General features: G+C 51.9%; 1 protein-coding gene across 1 annotated transcript in view; it reads right to left on the bottom strand.

Annotated features, from left to right (window-relative positions):
* The window catches only part of IQSEC3 (IQ motif and Sec7 domain ArfGEF 3), a 122,945-nt gene that overhangs the window by 62,695 nt on the left and 39,992 nt on the right, over nt 1-20,258 (bottom strand). The window contains exon 2 of the mRNA XM_075553146.1: nt 18,734-18,817. Coding sequence (XP_075409261.1) covers nt 18,734-18,817 — 84 coding nt within the window. The remainder of the gene's footprint in view (nt 1-18,733; nt 18,818-20,258) is intronic.

Below are 20,258 nucleotides of genomic sequence, written 5' to 3'. Positions count from 1 at the left end.
GCCCTCCCGGAGGAAGCAAACAAGGCTCCAGCCAGCCGCCTGGTCTTTAGAGACGTGAGGAGTGTTGGTGGCATAGTACCATGCATTGAGCGCTTCACCAAGACCACCAGCCACTCCTTGGGAGAAAGATAAGACTGTCAGCTCCTGTACAGATGGGCAGGTTTGGAAGCCCTATGGAGCAGTTCCCCTCTGTGCCACAGGGCCTCTATGAGTTGGAACCAACTCAATGGGAGTAGGCTTGACTTTCTTTCGTGGTCAGCATGAACCGGAAGGCTGTCGGTTCAAACCCACCCAGTATCTCTGTCAGGAGAGACCTGGTGATTTTCTCTCATAAAGGTGACAGCCTAGAAACCCCTATGGAGCCTTTCTACTCTGTCACACAGGGTGCTATGAGCTGACAATCAACCCCATGGTGCCCAACAACTCCACAGGCCCGGCTGGGTGAGGGGTGCACCTCTGTCAATTACTCCCTGGGTGTGGTCTGGGGCAGGTCACTGGTCTTGCTCCTGCTTCACTCTCCGCTCTCAAAAGGAACTGGTCCTGAGACTAAAGGAGGTCAGCCTGTTTTTCACACACCGGATGTATGGATCCTATGCTTCTGCACACCGTGCATTAGTTTCCTCTGTCCCCTATGTGCACTGTGTGTGTGCTTTAAAGACGTATACTTTATTGAAAATGTAGTTGATTCCACAAGTGTATTTTCATCCCCCCAACCTGCTACCTTATCTCCCTGCCCTTCTACTAATGTCCTCTCATCGGACAGCCCCATACCCACGTAGCACCAAGCCCGGGAGCGGATTTCTATCTTCAAGGACCAAACAGGCCATTTGGACAACACGTTCTGGCAAAGGGACCCGGACAACGTTGATCAGACATGGCAGGGAAACTGTGATAGGAAGGACCGCCAGATACCAACTGTTACCGAAATGACATCAGACAGACGTTCTAATCTGAACAAATTGTTCAAGCCATTTTCCTAAATAGACTTCCTGCTGGTCATCTGGCGGGAGCTCTTCGCGTAAGGGATGGATTGGGCTTCCGCTTTGGGGAGAGAAACACCCTTTTCCGGATTCGCTTGCCTGTTTGCTTTACCAGCTTCTACAGAACCAGGTCTTTTGGGTGAATCTGGGGTTTCTACCTGCTTCTTTGGCTGTTGAAGGATTGGGCTCTTGGTGCTGATGGGTTCGCATCTTTTCCATTCTGGTCCGGTGCTTTGTGTCCTTCCAGCGGCAGTCGCTCCTTAGTTTCTCTACGGGAGCTTTATTCTTCATCATCAAAATCGTCGTTGTCAGCACTTTAGACAGCATCAAGTTTTACTTTTTCTCTGTGGAACCTCGTGTCACCTGCAGGGCCAGGTCACTTTCCCCATCGACTGAAGGGCTTCACATCCTCGCTTCATGCTTTGACCCCACAGCTACTCAGTGCTGCCCACTCGCGGCGTCAGCCAGTAAAACCACAAGCAGCAGCATTACTACAACCCCCCCCCCCCGGGGGTGATGGGGGGGACACCCTTGGCTGCACAGACATGTCCAAAGGCGACAGCGTTCCTCGAACCGGTCTGCCTGTGGAGTCCATTGCCTCCGCCCCAACAGTGTGCAGTTTGTCCCTTGCACCAGCCCAGAGGGGACCGTTGTTCGCTGGTGCTCATTACAAGTGATCTTCTTTGTCAGCCTTGAGCTCACATTTGAAAGGATAGGTTGGGGTCTCAGGAGACTCCAGTCCATAACCTTTGGCTCTTCCCTGGGGTGGAGGCAGACATGCTCTTAAATGACAGGGGGGGGGCCCCACACTAACCCACCACCATCGCTGGGAACAGCTGCCAGCGATGGAATCGCACTGGAGCCTTCCTTCTTTGCGTGGCTGAGCTACAGGTGAAAACGACGATCTATGTAACGGCTCGGTACACCCTAGGAACTACCTTGCTTATTTATTGAGTCTTCTGGGATTTTGCCAAATAAGTGAAACCACCATTCATTCTCTCTGCGATGTTGCAAGACAATGTGAAAATAATAATGATTATTATATAATAGCAGAATAACGAACAGCCCTTTAACTTGAACCTTTGTGTTTCCATATTCTTGGTGCCTTGTGCTAGAGTTCTTTAAAGGGATATGTAGGTGGGATTCTCCGTGTGAGGGCAACTGTGAGGTTCTGGCTTAGCCGGATGCCAAAAGGAGCCCACCAGAAGGGGATACAGGCCAGAAAGCGGCACAGCCAGGACAGCCGTGGTTTCAATTCTCCTATTGACTGCTAAGCCTCTCTGAGCTTGTTTGCTCCTGTGCAAAATGGAAATGCCTATCACCTGGTTTGATGATGAACATGAAACTTACGGCACCCATTTAAAGCTGGGAACTGTGCCGTTCATGCCTCCAGCTCCGGGCTCATGAGCTGCTTGCTCCCTGGAGACAGAAACCTTATCTCATCCTTCTAGGGACCCGCCGTGATGGTGACCTGCACCTGCCATGAAATAAGTACACAGTCCATCTCACAGGCAGGCCAGGAACCGAGCCTAGGAACTTGTATTCTCCTGCCTATCAAGTCTCTTCATTCACTCTCCTCCTGTCTAATCCCTGTCAGCGCTAACCACCAACATCTCCACCTCCACCTCCACCACCTCCACCTCCACCACCTCCACCTCCACCACCTCCACCTCCAGCTCCACCTCCATCACCACCACCACCTCCATCTCTACCTCCACCACCATCTCCACCTCTACCACCACCTTCACCACCACCATCTCCACCTCCACCCACAGTTCAGCAGTTCAGAGGTGCTTCGAGCCTGATACATTTCCAGGGAAGGCATTCTGGCATTCTCCCAGATCCTCACAGACTCGATTTCACCACTTGCCACCTGGAGAGGTCTCTGGTGGCCTACAGGTGCCTAGGGAGGCCAGGTATGTGCTAATTGAAAACAGGAGTCTTATCTTCTGAGAGGTGGAAACAGTAAAATATCAATTAGGTAGGATGATATTCTGGGCCTGGACTAGTTACTACGAAGCAAGATTTCCATTTTATTTCCCTATAGCAATCTTCCTTAGCTTCGACTTTCCTACTGGAAGTCCTTTCTAACATCTAACTGCAATCTGTCTTGCTGCAATAGACACCACTTATATCATAAGCTTACAGTACCAGAATGGCAACTTCCCACCTACCTCTGAGGTCACCTCTGAAACCATTGGAGAGGGAGGGACCATCACAGGTGCTGCTGTGTCCATGAAAATACGACATCTGTGTAGACCTAGGTTAGTGTGGGCCTGACCTCCACAAGACACACCTGCCTTGGGAAGAAGTCTCAGAGACCCCAAGCTTGATGAGCACACCCCACACACCAACAGGTAGAGGGGCAGTGGGTGACGCCTGTGCCCTCGCCTCAGGAGAAGCAGCAGTCAAATTGTTGGCTGAAAGAGCTTCCCAGTAAAATGCCTTTGCTCCATCAAAGAAAAAAAAATCATATCATTGGCTGCACACCTCCATGATACGATCGCCGAAGACAAACAGGTGCATAAGCAAATGTGGCGAAGAAAGCTGATGGTGCCCGTCTATCGAAAGAGATAGTGTCTGGGGTCTTAAAGGCTTGAAGGTGAACAAGCAGCCATCTAGCTCAGAAGCAATAAAGCCCACATGGAAGAAGCACACCAGCTGGTGCGATCACAAGGTGCCAAAGGGACCAGGTATAAGGCATCATGCAAAAAAAAAAAGAATATATAGGTATATATGTGTGTGTATGTATATATATGTGTGTGTGTGTATATATATATATATATATATATATATATATATATATATATATATATATATATATACCATAGTGAATGAAGGGGGAAGTGCAGAGTAGAGACCCGAGGCCCATGTGTCAACCACTGGAGATCCCCTCATAGAGGGGTTTAGGAGAGGAGATGGGTCAGTCAGGGTGCAATGTAGTACCGATGAAGAACACAGCTTTCCCCCAGATCCTGGATGCTTCCTCCCCACAACTACCATGATCCGAATTCTACCTTGCAGGACTGGATAGGGCAGAGGTTGTACACTGGTGCACATGGGAGCTGGAGACACAGGGAATCCAGGGTGGACGATACCTTCAGTACCAGGGGTGTGAGGGGCGATGCTGGGAGAGTGGAGGGTGAGTGGGTTGGAAAGGGGGAACTGATTACAAGGATCCACATGTGACCTCCTCCCTGGGAGATGGACGGCAGAGAAGGGAGGGAAGGGAGACTCCGGATAGGGCAAGATATGACAAAATAACAATCTGTGGATTATCAAGGGCTCATGAGGGAGGGGGGAGTGGGGAGGGAGGGGAAAAAAGAGGACCTGATGCAGAGGGCTTAAGTGGAGAGCAAATGCTTTGAGAGTGATTAGGGCAAAGAATGTACGGATGTGCTTTATACAATTGATGTATGTATATGTGTGGATTGTGATAAGATTTGTATGAACCCCTAATAAAATGTAAAAAAAGAAAAGAAAATGATTAGGGTGAAGAATGTACAGATGTGCTTTATACAATTGATGTATGTATATGTATGGATTGTGATGAGTTGTATGAGCCCCTAATAAAAATTTTTTTTTAAAAAGACATGAAAACATAATAATAAAAAAAAAAACAGGAAAAAAATGCCTCTGCTCTTAATCCCGTCCCAGCCTTCGCCATGACAGCCTGGTGCAGGCCTCAATCGGTCCCTCTCCAGCCCTGGTGTCTGGAGAATGTCTTCTCCCAGTCTATCAGGCCATACTTGATGAGCATTCCTCTCGGCCTTGTGCTTCTTCTTCCCCAACTTGGTCCCCTAGTTCTCGGAGTCTCTCCCCCTTTTTGAATAGCAGGCTCTTTCCAGCCAACACTCCATATGCCACAGACTGGGCTAAAACAGAAACTGCTGGAAACTCGCCGCCTCCTCCCCCAAGAGCATAGCCTGCCATCCACAGGAGGGGAAGACCTCCTCTCGGGTGAGCATGTCTCAGCAGGGCCCAGTGACCCTGAACAGCGCACAAGGTCATGTGTGCCCTTCTGCCTGCCATACCAGGGACTCCACACTGGGACACTAGCCCCTGTAGTGGCTGCCCCAGCCTTTCTAACTGTATCCGAGTCCCAGTCGTACCTAGAAAGGCCCATTCGTACCCCTTCTCCTGAGACTCCCAGGTCTTGCCTGATTTTCCTTTCTCTGCTTTAGTGACCCAATGGGTGGTGAACCAGAAGGCTGGCAGTGGGAATCCATCGGCCACTCCACCCGAGAAAGGGGAGGCAGTCAGCTTCTGGCGAGTTCATGCCCCCTCTGCTTTGTAAGGTCACTATACGTTGGAGTTGGCAGTGCGTTCGGTTTCCTTGGCGTGGTTCTTGCAAAAGGAACCCAAGTGGTGAGTGGTGAGCGGCCCTGGCTACTAATGAAAGGTTGGCTGTTTGAAGCCACCAGCCATTCCACAGGAGAGACGTGGAGGTCTGCCTCCATGATGTGAACCCAGGAAACCCTGCGGGGCAGCTCTCTACGCGATGGCAACGAGCAGGGAGCTCAAAACCCCAGCTTTGAAAACCACCGGCATCTTCTGAGCGTTGACTAATGCCAGACACCATTCCCTGATCATCTCCCTTAAGACCCCCAATCATCGGGAATAGCAGGGGCATCTGTTCTCCCCATTTCACAGATGAGCCAGCTTGAGGATCAACCATGTAAGTAGGTCCCTCGAGCTGAATTCAATTCAGCCAAGATGACTCACCTTGCAAGCAGCCAACCCAAGATTTGAACTCAGCCCTGAATTACTCCAGTCTGTGCTCTGAAGACTAAGAAGAATCGATGCCTTTGGAGGGTGGCGCCGAAGAAGAGCCTGGCGAGCATCACAGGCGGCTAAAAGAACCAGTCGTTGGAAAAGGGACCGCAGAGTGCTCCCTAGAGGCAAGGCCGGGAGGATCTTGGTCTGACTTACTCTGACCAGACCCTGCAGGGGGACCTCCTGTTTGGGCCGGGAAAGGGGCAGAGGGAAAGAGGAAGGCTGCCGACAAGATGGGCAGACAGAGTGGCTGCCACGATGGGGATAAGCACAGGAACAATGGGGAGGACGGCACAGGACCGGGCGATGCTTCATTCTGTTGTGCACAGGGTGGGTTCTTCTGACGCCATGGCATCTGACAACAACAACAACAACAACATGCTCTAGAGCAGTGCTTCTCAGCCCTCCTCGTGCCACGACCCTTTCATGGTTCCTCATGTCGTGGTGACCCCCAACCATAACATTATTTTTGTTGCTACTTCATCACTGTGATTTTGCTACTGTTATGAAATGTCATGTAAATATCTAATGTGCAGGATGTGTTTTCATTGTTACAAATTGAACCTAATTAAGCATAGTGATTAATCACAAACAATGTGATTATATATTGTGAAATAGTTATTTTTAATGACAAATCAATGAAATTTGGTCGTGAAGCACGGTGTAGCATTGGTAACAGTCTTCATGCCGGGTACTCGTAGGTGGGCATATCTGCATGTGGGCAGACCCGCCTGGAGACGGATAGAGGAGCCGTGTCTTGGTTCCTCAGACCATCAGAAATATGTGTTTTCTGATGGTCTTAGGCGACTCCTGTAAAAGGGTCATTTAGTCCTCAAAGGGGTCACGACCACAGGTTGGGAACAGCTGTTCTAGAGTCTACTATAAGATAGACCGTATCCTTTGCCCTCGTTTTACTTAGCGAGTGCTCCTGGCCTGTGTCTCATCCCCAGCCAATGCAGTGTTTTCTTATGTAATCACCTTGGAAGAGGCATAGGCGCCCTGGTGACGCAGTGGTTACCCGCTGGCCTACTAACCATAAGATCGGCAGTTTGAAATCACCAGCTGGTCTGAGGGAGAAATTCTACGCCCATAATATGACAGCCTTGGAAACGCACAGGGGCAGCTCTACCCTGCCCCGGAGAGCTGCTGTGAGTCGGCATGGGCTCGATGGCCATGCTCAACAGCTTACCTGCCTCGCCCTACAGCTGTGAGACCGAGGCAGACAGTGCCTTCTCTACGTCTGAGCGGCAGGGCAACACTGGCTGTGTGGGTCCGGGGGGACTAGAGAAACAAATTCATACACTCATATGTGCGTAAGAGAGCTTTATATCAAAGAGCAATTGTACATTAAGAAAACATCCCAGCACAGTCCAGGACAGGTCCATAAATCCGATATCAGCCCATATGTCCATTAGCAGTCTAAAAATTCTTCTTCGGACTCATGCAGAACATGCAACGATGCTGAATGCAGGAAGAAGGATCACAGACCTAGGGTAAAATGAGTTCTTGTATGTGGCCTTTTGCCTTGATTCTTTGGAAAAACAGCTTAAGTGGTTTCTCTCCCCACCCCTGAGTTACCTTTGCCCTATTTTTTTAACCCCAAAGTTTGCTGTTTTTGCCGCAGGTGATTGACATTTCCTAGGTAAGCTATAACAGAGATGGTCTGGTCCTGGGCGACAGTAAATGTTGTGATTGGCACGCACCTAGTAGGAACTGGTCAGTAGACGGTGAATACAAGGCACGTGGAAGCCTAGTATGGAAGCGAAGTGTCTGTGACCCACTGAGAGGGAACTGGACAGTTCATGGCCCTGGGGAAAGTGCCAGGAGCCCGTGTCTCCCAGGAGCCAGTCCAACGGAGGCCGGTTTTAAAGAGGCAGGAGAGGGACATGGCAAGAGACCTCCTAATCCAGCTGTGACCTAATGCAGGCCAGTGGGGAGGGGGGCCCTGATGAGAGTGAGAGCCCCCAAAGGGTCCCAGTGGCAGAGCTGGCAAGGGCAGAGCTGGAGGCCCCGTGGTCAAGAGGATTTGAGAGAGCTGTACTCCCTAGAAGCTCTCCCAATCCTGAGCAAACCCCGTGATGCTGAGTACGGTCTGGGAGTGCGGGCGCCATTGTGACAGTCGCTAGACCCCAAGGAGAAGTGGAGACGTGCCGCCGGAGAGGTGGCTGGTGTCAGGGAAGGTTGGAGGGTAGATGTGCGTCTGACCACCGCCTCCTAGGGCTCTGCCTGGCGCTAATCTTCATTCATGCAGGTTTTGATAGGTCTTCCTTCCATTGTATCACATCTTGCCAGAACCAGCTCTGCCCGGGGAGAGCCTCCCCGCTGGACAGCCACGCTACGTAGCATCGAAGCCCGACCTTCTGGTGCTTTCTGGGCCCACCTCCTGCGTGCCAGCAGCTTCTGGGTCCTCCATCTTTAGCATGCGCTTTCTCACCTGAGCCTGGCCCTGGATGTCCCCACTACCTGGAATGCCCTTTGGAAGGCCTCCTCCCTGCCCTCAACCTGGCCTGGCTGGGACCAGCTTGGGTACCACCTCTGGGCCCTTCTAATGCCAAAGGCATTTCTCTACCACAGGAGGCACCTCCGTGGGGGAACAGCTCTGTCTGTCCGGTCCCTTAAACGGAGCACCTTGCAGATACGGACCGCCATGGATGTGGCCCCTACACCTGGCACCGCGTCCAGGTGCAGGATGCTCATTGGATGAATGGGGCAAGGACTCCATGAATGGATGCTGCCTCATTGATGCCTTTGTTCCTTACTTTAACCTTCAGGGTACCTTTCTTCGCACTTACCCCACGGTACGAAGAGACCTTAGACTCCCTGACAGTCTTTAGACATAAAGAGAAGGGTCCTCGGGCTCTCCCAGCTCTGCCAGCTGTCTTCCATGTTACCTCTGCCTGGTTTCCCCAAAAGACATCCCGAAGAGGACGGGGCCAACGCTTAGAAGCAAGCTAGTGCTTTCTGGCACAGCGGTTCGGTGACGGTGTGATGCCACCTAAACTCTTCGTGCCCCCAGGTATCTTAACTGCTGGTGTCCAGGTAGGAGGCCCAGCCTACAGTGAGAAGGGAGGGCGGGAGGAGGGCCTGGCAGGCCCCTCCCAGCTGCTCCTCTCTCTGGCTCTTCTGCCAGCCTTTGCTCATCAATCATATCTGTTCTTCCTCTCGCCAACTTATTGAGTGTTCCCGGGTGGTGGAAAGGCACAGAGGGAGGTAACACATCCCCTCCGACTCCAGCTCTGCGTACAGACACAGAGGACTCATCGGCAGCACCCTAGAAGCGAGACTGCCAGGTCACTGACCCCACTGCTCCTTGCTGGGGCCAGCAGCTCGCTACAGTCGGCCCATCACAGACAGTTGGCTTCCTGTTCTGTTTTTTGTTACTTTTAATCATCACAAAAGAACGCTGAAAACCTCCTTTCGTAGCCCTCCCCAGACCTCTCAAAGGCAGTAAAGTTAAGAATGCCTGGTCTCAATCACTCTTGGGGTAGATTGAAGATGTTGTTTTTGTTTGTTTGTTTGTTTGTTTGTCTCTGGTTGGATGAACTAGGTCTAAGGCCCCCTTTGTCCTACATCAGATACACTTATGGAAATTGTAAATTGTGAGCATGGTCGTGTCATCAGATAGAAGATAAATGGATGGATAAAGCTGACGTCTCAGAAGAGCAAGAGAATAAACAGAGAAAAGCTGGGGGAATAATGTCATTAGGAAAATCTCACGAGCTGCAAAAAGAGGTTCCCAGCTCTTGCTGGGAATGCAAACAAATAATATCCAAAAGATTTAAAATTAAGAGTTTTCAGTAAATGAAACACGAACTTGTTTCCCAGAAAACCAGTCAAAACTGCATTAATGAATGCTAACGGAACAGAGAAGCTAGAAATTCTTTGTAGTATCTTTCATTTTGCTACTTGGGAAATAACTAATAAAGTCCATGGGTTTTTTCTGCCCCCAAGAATATCCTGAGTCATTTCTCTCTTCAGCTTGACTGACGTCATACACTTACCTAACACCACTGGGGCCGACAAACAGCCTCCTGGTGAGTCCCCGGACCACACACCAGGCTCCCGCAGAAGGAGCAAACTGGAAGTAGCCCACTTCTGTGATGCGTAGTGTTTTCTCTCTCTTTAATTGATGGGGGCAGAAAGCAGACTCATGGGAAATTCTCCTCTAGTCATCTTCCATCAAGATTTTATGTGGCTTGGCTCCACAATCAATGCTCATGGAAGCAGCCATCAAAGGATCCAAGCACGTTGCATTAGGTGCATCTGCTGCACAAGACCTCTTTAGGTATGGAAGACCAAAGGTGTTACTGTGAGGACTAAGGTACAGCTGGCCCAACTCCTGGTATTCCCCATCGCCTCCGATACACGTGAACATTGCACGCTGACTGAATAAGGAGGACCAACGAAGAATCGATGCCTTGGGCTTGTGGAGCTGGAGAGAGCATTGAGAGCACCAGGGACTGCTGAGAGGACAAACCCGTCTGTCTTGGAAGAATTAAGGCCAGAGTGCTCCTCAGAGGCAAGGCTGGCAAGACTGAATCTTACATACTTTGGGCACATTGTCAGTGGAGGCCCGTCTCTGGAGAAGACGTCAGGTTTGATAGAGTGCACGCACAGCGAACAGGAGGACGGCCCTCGATGACAGGCATTGGCACAGTGGCTGCATCAGTGGCTCAGGCTTGGGAACAGTGGTGAGGATGGCGCGGGACCGTTTGGTGGCTGGTTCTGTCGTGCACAGGGTCAGTGTGGGTCGGAGCCGACTCAATGGTAGCTAACAACAACCATCTGTAAACAGGTTGTTGTCAAGAACTGGCCTTCACTTGTGACTCCTGTGAACGCCTCTTCACACATGACCCCCAGCGGAGCACCGTGGACAGGGAAGGGTCTTCTGCACCCTTGGTGACAGCCAAGGTCCCATGAAGAGGTCAGTCTGAGAAGGCTTAAGGAGCTCTCTCAAGGCCTCCAAGGGGAAAGGACACAACGAATTTAGCCGGGATGGATTCTTGACCGCAAAGACGAGTTTCCCCTCCTGAGGAGAAGCCTCTGAACAAGAAGTCAAACGCCAGGACAAGATTCTCCTGATATTCGCCGAACTAGTTCGCATTCCCACACCCCAAAGGTGTCAATATACTTTGCCATGGAGTGTGTGTGTGTGTGTGTGTGTCCCCTGACATTCTGACCTGGCAGAAACAAAAGGAGCCAAAAAACACAATGAGCGTAAACGACAGGTCGCACAGCTCACTGAAACCAACTTCTGCCATTCTCATTGTCGTGAACCTCAGGGACGGCACATGGTCAAGTTGGATTATGCTGTCACTGTTAGGTTTCTGGAGTGGGTTGTACCTTGGTCCTTGGCTTCATGGCTGGAAGAATTCACACCGAAGCACGTTTTGTACTCCAAGTGGGTTTTTATGAAGGAAATGAAACATTTCAGGTGTTACAGTCTCAAAGGCATACATGCTACTTCTGGAAAGCGTGCCAAGCCACGAGGAAGCCACGCTGGAGCTCACAGCTGGGCACGAAAAGCCACATGGAAAAGAACACTCACACGTGTGGAACTGGGGAGTCCCCCAAGACCAAGTGGTCAAGAGACCAAGAGAGCAGGTGAGCAAGACCCTAAGAGCCCAAGCACATGTTGGCCCCAAGTAGGCCGGAAGCAGACCCTGAGGAAGCCCCTCGCCAGGTGGCACATATGTGCTACCCCCTCTCCGACCTGCCACAAGATCAGAGCAAAAGACAGAGAGTGAGCTGGCCTTCTTGCAGCTGGGGTATTTAACCCCTCTGGCTGGAGAGGCGTGGCTGAAGGTATTGATTGACCCCATTGGCTGAGCTCAGGTCCACCTGTTTTACCTGGGCTTAGGGCAGTGATTCTCAATCTTCCTCATGCCCCAACCCTTTCATACAGTTTCTCACGTGGTGGTGACCCCCCACCCCAATCATAAAATTATTTTCGTTGCTACTTCATCACTGTCATTTTGCTACTGTTATGAATCAGGTGCCTTCCAAAGGGGTCATGACCCACAGGTTGAGAACTGCTGGCCGGCGGAGGGGGGGGGGGGTCCCAGTCTGTGCATGCTCAGTTTGGGTCTTCCCTTGAGGATCCACTGGCTACCTGATTCTTTCCACCCCCTCTATGTGGGCCTTTGCAGGCATAGACGAGATGACCCCACTTGTCCATAAACCTAGCTCCCTAACTGAGCTACACAGAGATCCTCAGAAGTCCCCAAACAAGAACCAGCCTCTCCTGCCCCCAGGCTCTCCATTTCTGGCAGGTTTCTGCCTCACACTAGACAGAGACTGCACATCTTGGGCCTTATCTGTTGGCCAAATGTCCTAAGCCACAACAGGGTCTCATGTGGGGTTCTCATGGCCTCCTGGGTTAGGTCACATGTTCCTAAACTCTCGGAAGGCCTGAGAGGCTGACCTTGGCAGACTCAATTATTAGCTTCCTCTCCCAGTCGTAGACCCTTCAGAAAGAGTCCAGGTGGTGTCAAGGGTTAGGCCTTGAACTGCTAACCGCCCCCAGAGACACTGAACTCTGAAAGAGACAATTACCTTCCCCTCGGCTTCACCACAGCCCAGAGCTCCCAAGAGAAAAGGGCTGGGTGGGCCTCCCTCACCAGGTCTGTAAGGGAAGACAGGTTGCAGTGACCTCACTGGCAGGACCTGCGTAGCCCATCCCCTCCCACCAATGGGTAAGGCACATTTCCCAGCAGCCTCTAGGCCTCGGATTGATTCATGGAGAAGACATGTGACGCCAAGCTTCCAAGCCCAGCTGTTTGAAGACTAAACTGTATCGATCAAGAATTTAATTGCTCCGTAATCGCTGAGTAAACACTGCCTGGCCCATTGATCCTGCACAAGGCCCCCATTGCAGCCGGCCAGGGTGGGACGAGGAGGCAGAGGGATGCTCTGGCAATGCCGACGTCGGGATCTCCCCAGCAGACGTTCCTAGAGGGGTGTCCCTTCCTCCAGGGGACCAAGGGTTGCAGCCTCCAACAGAGCTAGCAGCCATCCTACTGAGACCACAGCTCTGCGCGCTGGTGAGGAGGAGACGATTGAAACTAAATGAGGCATGAGACACGTGACATGTGAGCCACCAGGGAGGCAGGATGACTGTGGAGGTTCCAGGACGGGCTGATTAGGGCCGCAACCTCTGTGAATGGATGCAGTACATTAAGTGGTCTGTGGAGGCTCCACCATTTTTTTGTCAATGGGGTGTGGGTAAGAATGTAGCATACCTAGTGCATAGGAAACAGGGAAATGCCAGAGGGGTTGCATATCGAAATATTGACTGGGAATTCTCTATGACTGGATTCAATTTTTATTTTCTTCTTTGAATTCCATTCTTTTCGCATTTGCAATAACAAGCCAGTATAACGTATCATCAGAGAAAATAGAGGTTCTTTCAGATCAAATAAACTAGCCGGAAGGATTTCTCTTGCGCCCTTGGGAAGGGGAGGGCGGAACCCAAGCAGCAGGTCAGTGGAAAGAGATTAAGTTGGGGAGTTCGAGCTGCGTTGACCTTCCAGCTGCAGAACGCATGGGCAGCCCTCCCTCTCTCGGGATACTGACCTTCTCTCCTCCCAGATGCCTGCTCTGAAACTGGGATGGGAACACCTGTCTCCCAGGGCCGAGGGAGGGAGCGTAAGGGGGACTCATCTCTCTCTCACTGCCGCCGCTGACTCACAGGCCCCCAGAGAGGAGGTTGGGAAGAAATCGGGCAACCATCGATACCTATGAACACCCCAACCTGAGCATGCTCATCCTCCAGCCTCTGAGCCAGGTGGGAGGTACACCTGGGCAGTCCAAACTAGGCCCAGGCTCATGACCTCACCCAGGTGGGCCTAACTCAGCTAATGGGGTCAACCAATACCGTCAACCATGCCTCCCCAGGCAGAGGTTTGAAATATCCTGGCTGTAGGAAGACTGTTCTTTTGACCCGACTCCTGGTCAGAAGTAGGTCAGCGCGTGGGGACACACATACCTGGGCATGTCCCCTCAGGGCCCACTCCGGGCCCACGTGTGCCCTCTCTGGGCCTGCTCAGGGCCCACGCTCTCTTGTCCCTTCACTCTGGCATCTGCCCCCTCTGGCCCCTTGCTTCCTCAACCCCTCTGTCCCTGGGATCCCAGCCCCCCACGAGTGTGTGTGCTTTTCCACGTAGTTGTTCCGGCCCAGTTGTGAACCCCATTGAGACGGTAAAAGCTGAAACTTGTCCTGTCCGTCATAAAAACCCACTTGGATTACAAAATGGGCCTCGGCGTGAATTCTCATCATGCGAAGCCAAGAACCGAGGTGGTGCCCACTGGAGAACCCTCACAGAGGCACCTGTCCTGTGAGTTGCTGAAGCTGTTTCTGGGAGTAGAAAACCCCATCTCCTTTCCCTCGGAGATGCTGGTGGTTTTGAACTGCTGGACTTGTGGGTTGCAGCCGAAGCTGAACTACTCTGGCACCAGGGCTCCTTCAGGAAGAATTACATTCAGGAAGTTAGTGTCTCTTCTATCTTGGGGTACACTTGCCGGGGCGAGGGGTTGATGAGGCAAGAGGATCAAGTCGGGGAAGAATCGGGTCAGTCTTCCCGAAGCCCAGAGAGCTCTGCTCTCCACGCCCTGAGCCCCCACCCTCTTTCTTCCTCAGGCTGGGGGTCTTGCTGTGCTTTCTCCCTAGGCCTAGTGCCTCCCTCTCTCCACAGTACAGGACGCCTGCCTCTTATAACTAATAGCAGCCAATCTTCCTCACCCTGTCCCCACTGCCACCCACAGAGACAAATGGGCTGCGATTCTGCTGGAGGCTGGGAGGCTGCTGGCCAGCTCCTGGGTCATTGTTCTGAATGTCACCGGGAGGCTGAAAGGGAGGGGAGCCTGGGGACTGCAATTACCAGACGATTCAGTTGCCCAGAAGAAAGCCCTGTGATTAGCTAAGGGCGGGTGGGGAGTAGTTGAGGAAGGGGGCCCTGGCAGCTCTGGGGGGAGCTGGCACGAAGTTGCTGCCCACGAAGGGCTGGTGAGCGCCAAGTTCCCTGGGTGGGTGTAGGGCGTTTGTCTAGGAGAGAGCCTCAGTGCCGCACACCATGGTAACCCCTAGTCTCAGCCTCCGTTATCTCTTCACGCACCCCAGAACCCAGATCCTCCCCTCAACACCCGGCGTCCACATCAGCTCCCTTCCAGGGCTCCAGGTGCCAAGATAAAGGTTCTCCTGACTCCAGCCTCCTCCTCCGGCAGCTGGTCCTCTCTAGCTGGCTGTGGGTGGCTGAGGCCAGTGCCAGCACCGTCCCCCACCTCCAAGTCCCTCTCAGGCAGGTTCTGCTGGGCCTGAGGGTGCGTGGCTGAAGCGGTTTCTCTCTGAGTAAGCAGAGCTGTGGGTAATCGGTTTACATAGATCAGCTGCCACAGCAGTCCCCGGGGATAGGCCCAGCGGCTCAAACTGCGCAGCCCTCCGGCTTGGGCCAGGGCAAGAGGGCCCCACTGGAAACCCATGCTGATCACGCTCCACCCCCACCCCACCCTCCTGGGAATGTGGGGCACCCCTGGCTGCCTCTGAGTCCGAACACCAAAGTCCTCAGCAGACCCCAGTGCATTGATCGGAGCGATGGGCTTGGGATTCCTTTCCGGGGCCTCCAACTGGCTTATCCTGGGAAATTCTCTGAAGAGGCCATTGAGGTAGTTAGTCTATTGTGCCAACCTGGCTGGTAAACACATGTGGGATTAATTGAAGGGCAGAAAAATAGATGGCTCAGCGAGCCTTGCCTTTGTTGTCTCTCGCTCTTTGATCATTAGACCAGTGTGCAGATGCCTTGCTTGTTCTGTGCCTCAGTTTGCTAGCTACCCTACTTGTGGGACACTTAATCCGTGGACTGTGTCGCTGTAATTTGAGGTTTCTTCAAGACCTTCGCCACACCATTGGAATTTACATCTCTTGAGCTGGGGACTGTTGGACCCTGTCATCTGGCTCACTGTTGGTGAACTGCTGTGCTGTTTGCTGCCTGTGCCCGGATAGCCTGAATTGCTCTACAGAGGACTACCTGGCAGCCCTCAAGACTTGAAGAACTGCCAGTGTCTCACGGGAGTGAGTTGCACTGAGCCATTTGTACTGCTTTGTAATTTAATTAACTGTTTCTTATGTTATATATAACATATACAACAAACAGTTTTATATAACATATATGTTATGTTATATATCTATCTGTATAATTATATATAAATTATTAGCATTCTGGTTTCGTTTCTCTAGAGAACCCTAACACAGCCATCATTTGGTAGGAAACTGTGCCGTCTTGGAGTCCTGCACCCCAACCCAGGTCTCCTCTGTCCACAAGGGCTTTGTGACCTGATCTCTAACCTTGATACATTCTTCCAGAGCAACTCAAAGAGAAATTTGGGCTGTAGTCTCAGGAAGGGGGAGCCCAGGTTTGGGGGAAGGATTAAAGGGGGTTGTGAGGGCTGCTGATGGGATTGTGGGGGTAGTCATGCTGACAGTCTGATAGGAAAAAGAGACATTTTAGGGGAAACACCCCAAGAAGCCAAGGACAGACAGACGGACTGACACACATACACTGTTGGCTGTCCAGAAAACATTGAGCGAGATCCTCCCAGAGAAACCAAGAAATGGACATCAGACAGAGACAGACGGATGGATGGACGGACGGACGGAAACACACTCTAGGAAACTACCAACCAGACAGACAGGACAGCTTGAAACAACTGGGAAATAGGCAGAGAGTACCCAAAGGCCTGTACCAACGTGGGGCAAGGCTCACAGCCCCCACACGGAGGGGAGGGCTGGAGGAGGCCACGACAGGCCTTTCCTGAACCAACTGGGAAGGAAACCCCTCCCTCCTTTCCCCAGAGCTTCTCGACCCCAGCCCACTGCAGGCTCCTCCAGGGGCAGACAAACAACAGACCTCTGGGAACCTGAGATCATCGTGGACTTCCAGCCATCCCCACCCCAAGTCCTAGAAAAATTCAGCCCCCATGAGGGCAGCACCTCTATCTCCCCAGTCCCGTCCCCCCCCCCACACACACACACACTCCTGCTGGCTCCCTCTCCCACACAGCATATCAGAACCTCCCGCCCGTTCCCACGAGGAGGCAGGGCGCAGGGTAGGAGAGGACAGAAGGCAGGTGAGGAGAGGGGTGTGAAAGCGGCTAAGGTTGAAAGTGGATGTGAGGAAGAATCATGGAAAATCCAGAGGAGGCTGTGGCTTGCAGCAGCCAGCCCTGGGGGTCTGGAGGGCAGTATCTTATCCCTCCAGACCCAGACCCAGACCCAGGCACTTGGTTGGTATCAGAAAACATGTCATGGAATTGAGCTAAATTGGTGGAGATGATTCTCCTCTCTCCCTCACCTCCCCAGGAAGGGCATTTTTGAGAGGGCAGATCTGGCGCTGGCGTCTGAATGGTGGCAGCTCACAATCTATCTGGCCTCTCCCTCTCCCCCCCACCCCACCCCCACCCCTTTGCTGCCACCCCTGGTCTTTCTCTTCCCCCATTTGACTACTTCCCTCTAATCTCTAGGTGAGCCAGTGGGGAGTCCCTCACTGTCTTCAAGTCCTTGGGCCAGGCACAGAGCCAGACACACATACAGCAGCCTCCCTCCCTCCAACGTGCTTGGCCTCAGGGATGCCCATCCTCCCCTCAGCCTGGATGGACAGATACTGAAGGTGACCACTGCCACTTCCAGTTCCAGCTCCCAGAGTTCCCTCTTCCTCACCTCCTTTCTCAGGGGCCAACTTCCACCGGCCCCTACCCCTTCAAAAAGAATAAATAGCAGCCCGTTCAGGGTGTGGTCTCCTGCCATCAACCACCACCTCTGGGTACCATCCAATTATTTTCCAAAGCAACAGGATCACTAAATAAAAAGCCTGGCAGCAGGAGCAAGCACTGGGAGCTGGTCTCTAGTTCGCATCATGTGCTGGTCCTTACCGACTGCGTGGTTGCAATAAAGTACCGTTAGGGTTCTAAACCTTATTTTCCTCTCACTTGTGTCCAGGATAAAATAAATAAATATAAAAAGTGGTATGAGCTCACACGTGGTTAGACAGAAGTGCTATTTCTGGATAGTTAAGCAACTCTGTCACGCCGAGGCCCAGGGAAGCCAAATCACTTGTTAGCCCAAGACCACTCCTATCCCCGGAGACTGGAGATGGGGCAGGTTTCAGACCCAGACGCAAGTATCCTGGCTCTCAGAGAAGTAGAGAACAAGCCCAGAAAAGGGAAATGTGCAGAACCGAGACCAGACAAATGGATGGGAGAGAGAGCGATGCATAATAATACACAGTGATGGCAGGTCTGGATGAGCGGGAGAGGCTGGAACTGATACGGGAGAGGCAGAGCATAAGGGCTGAGAGATCGAGATGAATGTAGAGGGAGAGAGAGGCAAGCGTTGATGGAGAGAGACTAAAAGGAGAGGCGGCAGGAGGTGAGAGGATGAGGAATAACCCAGAGAAGAATGCGCGAACCTAAGAGAGTGAGGCCCAACCGTGACTGCTCAACACCCCAGCCTCCTCCCGGGCTGTCAGTGAACCCAGTGAGCGTGGGAAAGCCCTCCCTTCCAATGAAAGCCCGTCCTCTTAGGCCCTTTGTGGAAAGAACGGATTTGAGACAGCAATATAGAAATCTTTGATTAGAGGAACTATTGATTGAGTACCCACTAAGTGCCAGGCATCCTACTATGTGCTTTATAGATAGTGTAAGTTTAAAAACAAGTGTTCTTTTTTAACTTCCTGTAAGTTTATATATATATATATATATATATATATATATATATATGAAGGGAGGTGTAGAAGCTTGGGAGCTTAAAAGTTGGAAATGTCTCCTCTGGGATTCGGAGGAAGGAGAGAGAAATGAGCGCATGAGCAAAGAGACCAAGAAAAAGCAGGAAGACTTGGGGAGGCGGTCAAGGAAAGCAGTGTTGTGCGGTTTGCTGGGAGAGGAAGGGAGGAGGGGTAGGGAAGGGAGGACCCTCCCCCAGTTCCCACCTGTGGGAGGCCAGGTCGGAGCAGGTGGGCTTCTGCTCGGCGTCAGCAGCGGGGCAGCAGAACTGGTGCAGCACCGTCTCATTCCTGTGGACAGAGCAAAAAGAGGAGGTCAGGGCATGGTCAGGGCAGGGGCTGGATCCCGTCCACCCCCGGACAAAGGCATTTCTGTCTGGGAACCTTGTTCTCCCTTCCCTGCCATTCCAGTCTCTTGGCGAAAGCCAGGAGAACTTGAAGCAGTTGCTGATGGAGATCAGGATGGCAGCCTTCAATAAGGAGCACAAATGTAAGGCGGACCCAGATCCTCACAACTGGACCAGGAGGTAGCACCTTGATCAATGGAGAAAAGGCTGAAGCTGTCCAGGATTTTATCTTGCTTGAATCCACAATCAATGCTCATGGAAACAGCAGGCAAGAGATCAAAAGACACATTGCCTCAGGTAAGTCTGGTGCACCAGACTTCTTTAGAGTGGTGAAAAGCAGGGGTGTAACTTTGAGGACTAAGGTGTGCCTGACCCAAGCCATGGTGTTTTCAATTGCCTCCGATGCATGTGAAAGTTGGCCATTGGGTAAAGATAGAAAAAGAATGGATGCATGTGAAAGATGGTGCTGGAGAAGAATACTGAAGTACCATGGCCTCCAAGCCCATCTGTCGTAGAATTCAATATGACTAGAGTGCTCCTGGACATGTTGTCAGGAGAGAAAGTTCCAGAACATCGTGTTTGCTAAAGTGGAGGGAGATGGCCTTGCCTACAACAATGGGCCCACGCATGGGAGCCATTGTGGGCATGGTGCAGGACCATGCAGTATTTTGTTCTGTTGTGCCTATGGTTGCCATGGGTCGGAACCGACTAGATGGCACCTAATAACAACAACAAAGCAGCCAAGAGGAGTCCTTGCTAGTGGTTAAGCTCTTAGCTGCTAACTGAAAGGACAGCGATTCGAACCCAAGAGCAGGAGAGCAGCGATGTGGCATCTACTTGAATAAAGAGTTACAGAGGGGGAGACTTCGCGGAGCATTTCCGTTCTGACCGGTAGAGTGATGAATGGACTCGGTGACAATGGGTTATTCAATGGAGGTAGCCAACACTGCCTCAGGGACGGGAGTGCAGCATCGATTTCTGCCCAACAAGGTCTTTTTCACTCGTCCACCAGACCCAATGCAAGTACCACTTCCTGTAGGAAGCTTCCCTGATTTCTCCATCACCCAACTCTTCCACCTCTGCCCCGCCTCCCGGCATGAACTATGATCCCACTCCATCTTCTGTCACACTTAGGTCTCTATGACTCCCCACACTGTAGTCTTGCAATACAGAACTAGGTCTAGTCACTGGTGATGCACAGAATTGACACGCAGTTAACACAGCTCAGCTGCTAACGGAAAGGTTAAAGGTTTAAGTACACCCAGAGGCACATCCGAAGTGCAATCTATTTCTGAGAACGCAGCTACTGTCCACCCACTGAGTTCCACTCTGACAAGCACGGACTGGCCGAGTTGGAGTTGACCCCACTGCAAGTGGGATTTTAA

This window comes from Tenrec ecaudatus, chromosome 6 (assembly GCF_050624435.1).
Source record: "Tenrec ecaudatus isolate mTenEca1 chromosome 6, mTenEca1.hap1, whole genome shotgun sequence".
Taxonomy (NCBI): Eukaryota; Metazoa; Chordata; class Mammalia; order Afrosoricida; family Tenrecidae; genus Tenrec; species Tenrec ecaudatus.
Note: the sequence above shows the minus strand (reverse complement) of the source record. Positions and strands in the feature narration are given on the sequence as shown.